General features: G+C 45.0%; 1 protein-coding gene across 2 annotated transcripts in view; it reads right to left on the minus strand.

The window, feature by feature from the left end:
• The window catches only part of KCTD15 (potassium channel tetramerization domain containing 15), a 50,181-nt gene extending 37,090 nt beyond the window's left edge, over positions 1-13,091 (minus strand). Inside the window, exons 1-2 of one of the 2 annotated variants that reach the window (XM_036404692.1) lie at positions 13,048-13,091; positions 7,212-7,387 (exon numbers count right to left, since the gene is read on the minus strand). In XM_036404692.1, the coding sequence (XP_036260585.1) occupies positions 7,212-7,375 (164 nt within the window). In that variant the 5' untranslated portion in view covers positions 7,376-7,387; positions 13,048-13,091. Of the gene's footprint in view, positions 1-7,211; positions 7,388-12,527; positions 12,799-13,047 lie in introns of those variants that run through there. The other variant, XM_036404691.2, reaches the window with a different exon arrangement.
• Between the last annotated feature and the right edge of the window lie 344 nt (positions 13,092-13,435).

The raw sequence follows: 13,435 nt of genomic DNA on the forward strand, positions 1-13,435 counted from the left end.
GCTCAGCCCTCACTGCAGAGCTGCCACGCTGGGCTGGCATGGCAGAACCTGCCCCTCAGAGCTCTCCTGAAGTGCAGGGCAAATTCCTGCCTCTGCCTCTTCAGGGGCTGTGCCTGGGCTGAGGTGACAATAGCCATTAAAATGAATGAGCTTTGTGTGCAGCTGACGTGCAGGCATGTGCTGCAATGTGGGGTGCTGGGGCTGGCTCCGGAGCTGCCTTTGGGGGTCACCCCACAACCAGGGCACTGCACAGCTGGCCTGGGGGACAGAGGTGCCTCACAGAGGCTGAAATGTGCCCTTGTGCCCTTCCCTGTGCCTGAAAAACCTGGGGGGTGAGGAGGGACTGGAGAGGGACCGGACACCCACAGCTGTGGGGTGTGAGCAGCACTGAGTGACAGTGGCACAGAGACACCTGGGGACACCTGAGGGGGGATGGAGGGGACTGCAGGGCAGCATGGAGGGACAGTGACACAGAGTGACAGCGGCACAGAGACACCTGAGGGGCTGGATGGGGCTGCAGGGGTGCAGCAGCACTGAGTGACAGTGGCACAGAGACACCTGGGGACACCTGAGGGAGGATGGATGGGGCTGCAGGGGTGCAGCAGCACGGGGATGGCAGTGCAGGAGTGTCAGGGGTGGGATGGTCAGGACAGACGGACACGAGAGATCTCTGGAGCCAGGTCTGGAACTTGGGGTTTATTGCAAAGGGCCTGGGGGCAGGGCCCTGCTGGGAGCTGCCAAACACAGCTCAGAGCAGGCCTGAGAGAAGAGAGGGGCAGAGAGGATGAGAGGGGGAGAGAGTAAGGGAGTAAAAAAGGTAAGAGAGCGAGGTTCCTGTTACAATACAATAAATCTTCTTCTGTGTTGAATATTCTGATTCTCACAAACCAATCTAGTACAATATACAAACCCTATAGCATTTCCATACACCCTATAAGAATCATTACATTACCACACTGTGTTACATTTTAAACCCTACAAACTCCTCTTTGGGCCCCTTCTGCCCAGCTGGCAGGGTCTGCTCTGACCCTTGGGCCTCTCTGCAGGCAGAGGGTGTTGTTCCATCAAAAGGGGATCACCTTCAGCCAGCCACACCATTGTTTTCCAGTTGTTCAGTAACTGAGGGATCTCAAAGCTTGCTTTCATTTCAATCTCACTTATAGTTCCTGTATTCTCAAAATCTTTTGCCAGACAATCATATTGATAAGGCTTTCCTGTTCCATCTTCCCCAACATGGCAGGAGCCTGGGCTGTCCCACACTGCTCCAGTGGGGATCCTTCCCTGAGCTGTGCTGAGCTCTCCCAGCCACCAACACTCCCTGCTCAGAACACATCTGGCCTTCACCCCACTTAACCTGTCTTGAGCAGAGGCCTCGTTTAATCACTGGTTTACACCCTAACTGCCAGCATGGGGTAAGTGACAAAATTTGCTAATTGCACGTTGTCTTCAGGCAATAACCTCAGTAATACACAGATTTGATGGAAAATTAGCAAATAAATTATTATAAGACTGACAGTGAATACACGTGCAAGATGTATGAGATGTTCTCAGCTCTGGTAAATCCAGAGAATTATATATCCTAAATATATCCAAATTAAGAATTTCCCTGCTCCCTCCCAAGAAGGGCAGAGTGGGGCCCAGTACAGAGCCCTTCATGTAATGATGATGTGGAAACCTGTCTGGTAGATCTCAGGAGATGTGTCTGAGCTGTGCAAGCACTGCATCCAGCTCTACAGGGTCAGGAATCCTCAAAACAGAGGGGTCCTCAAACCTGGAGCAGGGAATTCCCCTGAACTCAGCCCAGGCTGCAGAGGAGGGGGGAGAAGCAGCTCTCAGGTGTCAGTGCTGAGCTCCAACAAGCAGAGAGATGGAGGTGCTGGAGGAAAAGGCAGCTGAATTAAAGCCCAAAGACACCTGGAGAGCACCTGGAGTCAGGTCACTTGGTAGGAGAGCTTGTCTCAGGGGGGTCAGAAAAACAACAATGTGTTTGACAAGAAACATTCAGAGCAGACACATGCTTTAGGGGACTCCTTGGAAATCACCAAAAAAGTCCATGGGTTTAGAGGAAAGGATATGCCTGGAAAACTACTGCCTTGTAGAGAGGTCACTAGTTCCTGAACCAAATAATAAAACCTGCTGGTTCTCCTTGGAGGGCACAGCTCCAGATGTGGGAGGCAGAGCCCAGGGCCCAGGAGCTGGGATCAGGAGGGGCACTGTGCTGCCCTGCTCAGCTGCCCTGGGCTAAAGATTCCTGCCCTGGAAAGCTAAAGATTTGAATTCATCATGGTGTTATTTTCATTGTAATGTTATGTTTTCTTATTCCATCGATTTAATTAAGAGCATTTTTCTATTAAGATTGATTTCTTAAGTTTATGCAAGGTCAGGTCTAATTCTTATTCATTTTAAGATTTCATGTTTTATTCTATTTTTATTAAGATCAATTTTTATTCAGTGTCAGTAATGTTACCTTTAAGTTTTCTTGAGCATATTTTGGTAATATATATATATATATATATATAAAATATATATATATAATATATAATATATATATATTATATATATATATATATATATATATATATATATATATATATATAAAAATATACACTCTATATGTGTACATGTACTTTAACAAGTATATCCTTGATGTTTAAATATGCTTGTCTAAGTTCAATTTAAAGAAAGTTTAAATGAAGTTTAAATAAATGATGTGGCCCATAAAATAAATATATAAATAAATTATAAATTTAATGGAGAAATAAAAAGGGTATAAAAAGTGTATTATGGTTTTAGGAGCTCCAACCTGCAGCAGAGCTCCCAAACCCCCAGGGGAGGCTCTCTGGGCTCTCTGCACCCTCACTGCTCCCACCTGGACAGTGGCACTGCCACAGAAATCATTGCTGCTCCCCTTTGCCATAAATAATGCCATAGAAAACATCAGCTTTATGGCACATGGGAGTATCCTAAACACAGGATTATACACAAACTATCCAACAATGGAAGGTAAATACATTTACCTTGTAGAGCAGCACAGCTCAGAGAGAGCTCACAACAATTCCCTGAGATAAAAACTCTGTTCAGGACTGTGAATAGGACAGGCTTCTGACAAAAAATCTTCTTCTACTTCCTAAAAAAATTCAAAGTGGTATCAAAATTTCCAGTGAAATCAAGAAGCTGGGGCCTGCTGTGGTCTACAGGGATTTGGAGCTTCTGCCTCTTTTCTGCTTGCAGTCAGTGAGATGCCTGCCAGAGTTCAGTGGGAATAACACTGGGGATCCAGCAATGCCTTTGGGGATTCCTCACTGCACCTAAGGAATGAACTTTTGGGCCAGGTTTGTTTCCTAAATGTAAAAATTATCTCAGTCCATTGGATAAATACAATTTGCAACTCACTTTGGAGATGTGCTAGAGGTTTTGCAGCCTTTACAATCTGTCATATAAATCCACATGCAAGTGTCAATGTGTGAAGGGGCTGCTTTAGAGGTCCTCTGGGTGAAAACAGGAATGAAATTTCCAGAGCCAATGCTACAAAGATGAATATTTTCTCTATGCAGCCAATTATTGTAGAAAAAAGGTACTGATGGTAAGAGTCACTAGAATTCAACAGAGTTTTTTTGGTTGGTTGGTTTGGGTTTGTTTGGTTTTTTTTTTACCTGCAAGTCAGAACTACAAGAGTTGTGAGTTTAAGTAGGAGAATTTGCTGAAAACAAACTACTGAAATTGAGCCTCAGATCCAGGTAAGACAACATCAACCTCCTTGCACCTTCAAAGCTTGTCAACTTTAATGAGAGTTTTGGGCATGCATGGAAAGTGGCCTCAAGTAGGTACAGGCTGTGGGAATGACAACAATATTATTTGTGAGGTAATTTCTGAGACCACCATCATTATGCTGTTGTTGATCACAATTTCTTTTTATGTTTCTCATTTCCCTTGCATTTCACTCTCTGAAAGGCCAGCTTTTTTTCTTGTGTGTGGTTTAATTCAAAAAGCCAACTGGAAAGGTGTGCAAAAGTAGTGGGTGAGTGTGAGTGGTTCAGAAACCACTTTGACAGTGGCTCTTTAACCCTCTTCTCCTTTGTCACACCACTTGTGCCTGCTCAAGCTTTCTCCTCTTAAGAGAATTTTTCTGTGGGCCATAAAAATTTCCGGGAAAGAGAACATCTACCCCCTTTAATGCCTAATCTGGCACCCTTTACTTATGCAAATTTCATCAATGAACAAATGCCCCGATCACAGCAGCTGCACTAATACAAACAACATCAAAGACTTGCTCAAGGTTGCTCTGAAACAACTCTGGGATCTCTGAAATGCAAGATTTGGCCTCTGGCCTCACACTAACAGCCATCCACGAAGCTGAGTGAGGTTTCCCCAGTATGGTCCTTTTCCTCCCCTTGGCAGAGCCCACAGGGGTGGGCAGAGCCCAGTCCCTGCTCTCAGAGCACACAGGAAATGCAGCAGCTGCTGCCAGGTGTCCCTTGTGTCCCTTGTGTCTCTTGTGCCACAGCAGAGGGGACTGCAGCACAGCTGGGGCAGGAGCTGCTCACACCTGCACTGCTCCTGACCTGGGCAGCTCCTCCCTCTCACTGAACTCAGCACGAGCTGAGTTTGCTCAGGACCTCCCCAAAATATTGAGGAAGTTCCAACACAACTTGGTGATTGATTTTTCCATCAGTATGTGCTGTTTCTGTGTATGCACACCTGTTTATACACAATCCATGTATCCTTAAAAATCCAAGTACAGTATATGCTAAGCAGCCCACAAGCTAAAAGCTCTTTGCAATCTGAGAGCACAGAGAAAGCAACAGAAATTGTAAAACAAATTAAAAGGAAGTTTATTCTCACAGTTTTCAGTTTCAGTGAGCACAAATTATTTTATGTGACTGCAGCTAAGATTTTGCAAAGCATTTCAGCACTTTTATCTTTTGCTGAAATGCAATCTAGAGATATGTGTGATTTCTTGGATTCGAAGCTTTTAAACTCAAGAGTTTAACACCCCATCCAAAATAACCCAGACAGCTCTGCACGTGGATCAGTGTGGCCGTGCCTCTCTGTGGCCACACTTGTCACACCCCTGGCACAAGCCAGCAGTGCCCTGGCATTATTTCCAGATATTTTGCTCAGAAAAGCTTTCTCCCTCCTCCTGCCCCGTGAGTGACCTGGGAATCGTCTCCCAGCCCTGCAAAGCCAGTCTGTGCCATATGGAAAATCCATAGCAGGGCAGGGAAGCAGCACCAGGAGCTCCAATCATCCCCATGGGAATAACTCAAGGATTTTGTCTCAACCAGGAATGCCAGCAGGCCAGACTCAGTGAGGGGCTTACAACTAAGTCTACTATGCAGCATTGCAGAAAAAACCAACAATACTAAAAAATAAAAATAAGATAATAAATTAAGATACAGCCTTCACCCAGTTTCATAATGTATCGAGCAAGATGTCCTACTTGGGCTGCTGGTGAAGGTTTATCTTTTGCTACAAAAATAATGTCATCTATAGGTTTGAGCAGCTGAAAAAGCAGCCAAACCTTATGAGATAACATAGCAATATAAACAAAGGACAGTACACAGCAAAACATCAGGCAGCATGTAAGCTCTGGTCAGTTTTGTACTTTCAAAATCTGCAGAAATATGCTTTTGCTACTTATCAAGCAGAAAAAAGAAAATTTTGGTTCAGTACAGTATTCTCTTGAAAGAAAATCTGTGAATTTATGTATATTCTCCCAAAGCTTCTATAACTGAAGCTTTTATTAAGTAAGTTTGATGTGTGGCATATTTTAAAAATAGCAGCAATATATTAAAGTGTGGAAACAGATGTGTCACTCTATTACAACTGCAGAATCTTCACTGTATTTTTAATACTATGAAGCATTTGTATGCTTCTGCATTATAAATCTCTCTTCACTAAACAGATTTCTTCTTTATGATTAAAGTAGTACCACAAAGACATTATTAAACAGATACTGTCCACAAAAATCATATTGTTTTGATCTGACTATAAAATATAGATATTTTAATAATTGGGCTTTTTTCCATAGAGAATTTCAGCAGCTCCCTTTCCTTGGAATGAAATCACAGCCATATGCTTTATGATATTAGAGGCATTTCAAGGTGTCTCCATAAATGTCATTTATTGCTTGGGAAGCTGCCAAATCTGCAAAACCCCTTAGTTCTTTTAAAAGAAAAATCTTCAGATGAAACTAGCTCTTTACACTGGTTGTCATACCAAAAAGAAAAAAACAATTCTCTCTTTTGGAATACTGGCCATGCAGGTAGCAAAACCTCTGGCAACAAAATCTGGCTTTGGCTTGCTTTGGAGCCAAGAGTGCAGTGGGTACATTGGCCAGGCACAGCACACCTGCCCTGCACTCACCCTCACACTCACCCTCTGCACCCTGAGCAGCCCCAGCGATAAAAACCTGAACTGATTTAGTGGATATAACTGTAAATCAAAATCAGGCACCTCTCAGTGTCTGGGCTTTCACCCCTCACAGAGCAGTGCCTTGCACCTTGCCCAGGGTGCCCACCCTCCGTGGTGCCCAGCACCCTGCAGGACTGGCAGCCAGGCAGACAACAGACACTCCATGTCACGCACAAATACAATCTCATGCCACATCTACTCCTAATTAGGCATATCTGGAGTTTATCCTGAGATAATGCTGGCCAGATCTCCATAAATCTTGCCAGACATGTCACCAACCTGTCCAGCACAAGGCACTACATGGAAACTCACAGGAATTTAATGCAGCTGCAGCAGCCAGGGCGGGCCAGCCCAGAGGAGCTGACTGCTGGGGCACACAGCTCCCAGTGAGATCAGCACTCTGGCTGGCCAACACCAGCATCCATTAGTCCCACAGTAGTAGAACCATTCCCTCTCCTTGAGGAAGAAAAAGCCACATTTTCCCCCCAAACTTGAAAGAAACAAGTTTCCTGCTACAGCTGGAAATAATCTAGGGCAGCACACCAACAGGTGCTTCAAATGTATCGGCAGAGCGCAGAAGATGTTGAGAGAGAAAATGAATAGACTCTCTAAATAATATATTAATTGTACAGGCCTTTTTTTTCTGCAGAACCCCAGTGAAGTTCCTGTATAAATCAGAAACTGAATAATACATAAGCGGTGAATATATAACAAATGTACTTTGCACTGAGATATTCCTCGCAGGTGCACAGGGAGCAGCAGCAGCAGAGAGCTGCCAGCACCAAGGTGTTTCTTACCTGGAGTCTGGGTACTTGGTGAGGGTAGCCAGGCTGCTGGTGTACATGTGTCCTCCTACATCGATGTGCACGGGAGCGTTGGACTTGGTGAGTTGAGCTGGGAGAGGAATTCCTTGAGCAGCCAGAGGAGAAACCGGGGAGCGTGTCAGAGACAGACGGGACATGCTTCTTCCCTCCTGAGCAGGGAGGCAAAAAGAACAGTTTCTCTTAAATGTAGCACTGTGTTACCTTGTTTTTCAGTGTGATCACAGATCTAATCAGATCGTTTTTCCATCTGCCTGATCACATAGTCGGCTAACAAATTATTGCCACCACTGTAATTAAGCGTATTTGCATCATTTTCTTCTAAGTACCAGAGGGGAAGAGAAAGATGCTTATTAGCAATAAGAAATCAAGAAAAAAATTTTCAAGGTGTCAGCCTCAAGGGGCATAAAACAAACTGCAAAATTCTAATTAAAGGTCGTGGGCTTATGTGTTAGATGTGAAATATCCCCTGACAAACGAATAACCAATTTGTGAATTGGGATTCAGGGGGTTTTTGCAAGTTTGTCTCAGTAACAAGACACCTCTAAATTAGTGACTTCCTCAGTACCTAAGGCATTTAGTTTATACATGTAGTAAATTTCACTTCAAACTAAGATCAATTTTCTGGCTTATTTTCAATAATTGTGAAATAAATGGATAATTTTCAGTTAAGCTTTAATATTAGACCTAAACAACTAGTAAGATTTCAAACTGAAAGCAATTAATACTTGGAAGCAGTGAAAACAGAAAGATAAATAAACTGACCCATGCTTTTAGGACAAGAAAGTACTGAATAATCTAGCACGTGAAATCATAAATTCCACAATCCACCTAATGTCTCCTGCCCTAAAAATATTGGAAAATTAGTGAAATTACTGAACCGAATCAAAAAAATCTTCAGCAAAATCAAAGCTAAAAATACTGAAATGCCTTAAAAATGAGCAGGACAACCAAGCAAAAGAAAATTCCTCGATTATCCTCTTAAGAAAAGCACAGTTTATTCTGCACAAAGCGTGTGTCTCAAAGCTGATTGCAGTTCAATCGGTGCAGACGGCACACAGGTCAAACGGAAAAAAAAACCCTTCTAGAAAAGTTTAAGAAAATGTACATCCATTCTCCCCCTTATGGGGAAAGCAACATATGCAAAACATTATAGCTGAAGACATTTCTGAATATAATCTAATTTTCCTGGTATTCTGTAATTCAAGCATGCTACCAAGCACCCAGGCTCTTCCTTGCGTCTGACAAGCACTTTACATGCAGCATTGCAAAGTGAATTTCTATTTCTCCCACATTACTTTGACAATGTTTCTTACAAATCTAAAGCTGGTCTTGCCTTTCTCTTAGCAGTATTTTGCACAAGATGCCCGACTACACCACTTGATGAACACAAATCAGCAACATTCTTTGTAAAATCATTTCCAAGCTATAGAGCAGGACTGAAAAATCTTAACAAATCTGAACAGTTTCACAAAGTCATCACAACATCTCCATTCACTGTATTTATCTTGGTTAGCTCCTAAGAATTTCCTGCATCTAGAGCCCAGGAATACATCACCCCATTGTGGATCCACATCCTTGTCTCTTCAGAGGCTGGATGGACAGCTGCACTGAGCACCAAGCAAATGCCAGCTCTGTCCTAGGACTCCTGTGTCAGCCGATGCAAAATTGGGCATTAACATTTTCACTACAGCACCACCTTCAAGGAAAGTGACTGAATCCTTTCATGACTCAAGATGTTGCTTTCTTGTTTCCCACAAGAGCTTGTTGTGGCCAACCGTCAGTAAATATGTCATATAGCATAAATAAAACAACTAACTTAAAAACCAACATAGTATGTAAGTACCTGCAGTATTTTAACAGCGTGTTTACTAATCTGTCTGCCAACACAGACAAAGGTTGCTGGTTTTTTTCCTTCCCAAAGAGCACTGTAAACTCATGTTCAGTCTCTACTCCTTCACTTAAATGAAAGGGTCAGAAGATCCAGGCTGAATGTCAACCCTGTCTTTGTTCAGACCCCAACCACGCTCACTAATGATAAAGGTACAGACCTTGCACGGTACAGGGCTGCCTTGGAAATAAATCTCACGCAGTTTCACAAAACAAGGGTCTAATTAGGGCTCATCTGCACCCCTTGTTACAATTTCCAAATGGAATCAAAGGACTTCCAGTCTTCTGTAAATGTGTCTTACATTTAACCATTTGTCTTGAAATACAGACATCAATTTTAAAATATGCACAGATAGCTAAAGATCAAGTGATATGAATCTATTTGTGCATATTTAAACACTGCTGCTATCTTAGGATTTTGTTTAATGTTAGTATACCAGTAAATTCCTTGATCTGTAAAGACTGAGATTCTCAGTGAGGCCATACTCACACAGTAGATATTTAATTTATACTATTCACTGGAGGGACCTTTTGAACAATCCTCTGCTTTTGGCATTTCTCAACTAGAGCATGTGTTGAAAAAACACTTAATTATAGAAAATCACAGGAAAGCTAAAATAGTTCTCAAACTTTTATGGCTTTTCATACTTCTTGAGGGTGCCACTGGCTTTTGGGGGGAGAGGAGGAGAAGGGGAATTAAAACACTGGCTGGAGAGGATTCATAATAAAAAATGAATCCTAGATTTTTATTAAAATTGTGGAATTCAATCCTTTTTGTATGAGCTAATTGTCAAGAGGCACAACGGCTAAGCACTACTGCTCCAAAAAAAATACCCCCTGTTTCTTAAGGTACCATAACCCTATTTCTAATGACTCCTTCCTCTTCTTAATGTAACACACAGCAAAAATTCATCACACTGAGTAATGTACTTATTTTATGCACGAAGCAAAATCCTAAATGTATTTATCCAGTGGAAGTCTTTATGCACATATTTTCTAATATGGATGAGAAAATTAAAACCTTAAGGGTAAATATCACAGAAACACTAACAAACTTCATTTATTAAACCATGTAAAATAATCCTTGCTCTTTAGTTGCCTACAACAGGCTACAGCATCCCAACTAGTGGCACAGGCAATAACCCTGCTCTAATAAGTAACACAGGAACCTGCTGAAGGCAAAATCAATAGAGCCTGATTCCCAAATTATGTGAATATTTAGTTTTTCAAACATTACACACCAAGATCTTTCAGAGCAGCTTATCTTTTTCTGCCTTCCTAAGCTAACTGCTTGTAAAAACTATTTGCCCATGCAAAGTGAAATAATCACAATGCCATGCTCATTTACACACAAAATGATTTTGTGTCCCATTGTGCTCACAGTTGTTCAGCTCTCTAGGGGTGATTAAACTAGCTATGCTGCTACAGCTTGAGATGATTTCACTGAATCGTTTCTCCATGAAGTTGCTTCTTTGCTAAGCTGTTATTTTAACCATAAAAGGTAAACAGAAGGCAGTTGTAAGAGCTCCATTCAGCTCCGTGCCCAGGGCTATAACCCTAGGGCAGAGAATGCTGAAAGACTGCAGAATTTTCCAGGGTGTTGCCTTTCTTGCTCTAAAGCCTTCAGGAATACTGTTCATTTAATACACACTCTAGATGATACATTTCAGATCCTACTAAAAGAAAGACTTCAAAAGTGTAAGAAGTTTTGGGCGGATGAAGCTTTCCCACCTCTGCACATAGCTTGGGGCCATGGTAACCAATACTGCTGTTGATGTTGGGAAAATACAGGAGAAATAAACTGCACAGAGCAGAGCAGACAGATAGGGACAAGGGAGGTGAAAGGTTGCAGGAAAGAAACAGGCAGCAGTCTGGAAGGGGGAACGAAAAAAAAAGGAAAATAATAAAAAAGGAGGCGGCTCTGAAGGAGGGACAAAGTTAAATCAAGGAGCAGGCACTTAAAAGACTACAGATGGGAAGCAAGACTAATTAAGGATGTAAAAGCGCTTTGTTTTTAAAGTTTATTGTTGCCAGGATAAAAATTAATTGAAACTAATGCTGTTATTCACTCGTGCAGTTTAATTCCTTCATGCACATTTAAGACGTGCAATGAAAGCGGCAGGCAGGTTTAGGACCTGCCGTGGAGCTGCTCTCCCGGGAGCCGGGCTGGGCCCGGCCGCACCGCCGGGCTGCTGGAGCCTGGGGGAGGCTGCTGGAGCCTGGGGAGGCTGCTGGAGCCTGGGGGAGGCTGCTCCTCCTCCCCGGGGCCTTCATCCCTGCACCGGCAGCCCCAGCAGGGGTAAACCCACCCACGGCATCGCCCCGGCCTCGGCACTGCGGGCCACAGCGGCTCCGGGCAGCGTCTGCGTGCCCGGGCTGCCGGAGGGGCACGGCCAGACCGGGAATTACCTTTGTCTGCCCACACGGGGACGGGGACAGCGACAGCTCGGCTCTGCCTCACAGCCACCCCCGGACAACTTGCCCACTTTGGCGTGCTCCCAGCCCTAAGACAAAGCGGGGCGGGGGGCTGCAAACCTTGGGCTCGGTGGCTCCAAAATTAAAAGTCCATAAACATTTGCACACACCTCCACGCTGCTTTACTGAGCACTGCACCGAGACACAGAGGAGATCGTGCCCAAAACTTTTGAGGGGCGGGGGGGGGGGTGTGAAGCAAAGGGGGAACTCCCTCTGGAGCTCTGCTTCCTCCCCCCCCCCCGCCAAAAAAATTTTAAAAAAAGGGGAAAAAAAAAAAGGAAGGCTTTCTCCTTCCTCCCCCTCTCCCCCCCTCCGCAACCCGCCTCTCTCTGGCAGACTCCAGTCTATTTAGTGCAAGTTTCACGTCACCCAAATGCTTTTCCTTACTGATGGTCAGGGAAATCACCAGCGAGCAACGCACCCGGTCACTCAACTTCTGCCTTTTTCTTTTGAACACACTGCATGCCCGAAGGAAAAATTCAACCAAAAAAAAAAAAAAAAAGAAGGCACAACATGGCGTCCTTTACTTATTCCCACATAACAAGAAAGGAGATGTCTTAGATGAATGCAAGAAAAAAAAAGTCAAGCCCGAATCCCCGATCCTGCACATTTTCCGCGCAGCCAATGGTGGTGAGCATTAGCCAGGCTAATGTATTAATTTTGCAGAAGTGTGCCACATCGCATGCAGGAGCAGGAATGCAAACTATAGCCTAGAGTGGTTTGAAGTCTACCCCAAACCAAGCCTTCCACTCTCACTGGCGCCAGAGTTTCATTCACAGCCCGCCCGTGTTTTCCATACGCGGCGCTCCCCATTGTCGCCCGCCTTCCCTTTGTGCCGAGCCGCCCCGCCGCCAGCCCCCGCGCCCCGGCCCGCGCTCCCCCGCGCTCCCCGCCCGCCCGGGCCCGCGGCCGCGGCTCCGCGTGTACCATGCGAAAGCGCAGAGCGAGCCGCGCTGCCTCCGCCGCGCTGGGGCTTGGCCGTCTTCAGAGCCGGGGCCGGGGGGGCAGGGGGAGCGCGGGCACCCCGGGCCGCGGGGCTCCGCCGGCGCTGCCCATGCTGGAGCGGAGCAAAACAAAACATACACACGCACGCACACACACACGCACAGACACACACACACACACGCGCGGCGCTACCAAAGCGGGGCGGCCGCAAACGGGTCCTGTAGCTTTAAAAAAACACCCCTCCGCCGCTGCTCCCCGGAGCCGGCAGCCGAGTGAGTTTCAAGAGGCACTTTCCAAAAAAAAAAAAAAAAAAAAAAAAAAAAGAAGGGGGGGGGGGTGAAGGGAAAAAAAAAAAAAAAAAAAAAAAAAGGAGCGCGAGCAGGCGCGAACCGCGCGGTGCGGCGCGATGCGAGGACGGCGCGGCGCGCACGGCGCGCTCCGGCCCCGCTCGGGCGGGCGCACGGGCGGCTGCGGGAGCCGCCGCTGCTGCCGAGGTCCTTACCTTGAGCACAGAAGAGATCTGCGAGCCCCCCTTTGGCTTTGGGCTCTGCCGGGCTGTGTGTGGATGGGCTCAGCTTTTTGCTTTTATTACTATCTTTGCTCCGCAGATCCTGCTGTGATTATTATTATTTTTAAAGCTTCTCTGTCTCCTGTCTCTTCCCCTGTTTTTGCTGCTTCTTTTTCTATTTATTTTGTGCGTGTGTGTGTATGTGTGTGTGTGAGAGGGGGGAAAAAAAAGCCTTTAAATGAAACTGCCGAGGCTGTTATGAGAAGAAAGGCAATAATCCCGTCTCTAAATAACAGAGGGAAGGGAGAAGAGGAGGAAAAAAAGCGAATTCTTGCTCAGGGCTTTGCAAACGCCTGCAGGCAGAGGATTAGGCTACAATTAG

Source organism: Molothrus ater, unplaced genomic scaffold (assembly GCF_012460135.2).
Source record: "Molothrus ater isolate BHLD 08-10-18 breed brown headed cowbird unplaced genomic scaffold, BPBGC_Mater_1.1 matUn_MA654, whole genome shotgun sequence".
NCBI classification, from domain to species: Eukaryota; Metazoa; Chordata; class Aves; order Passeriformes; family Icteridae; genus Molothrus; species Molothrus ater.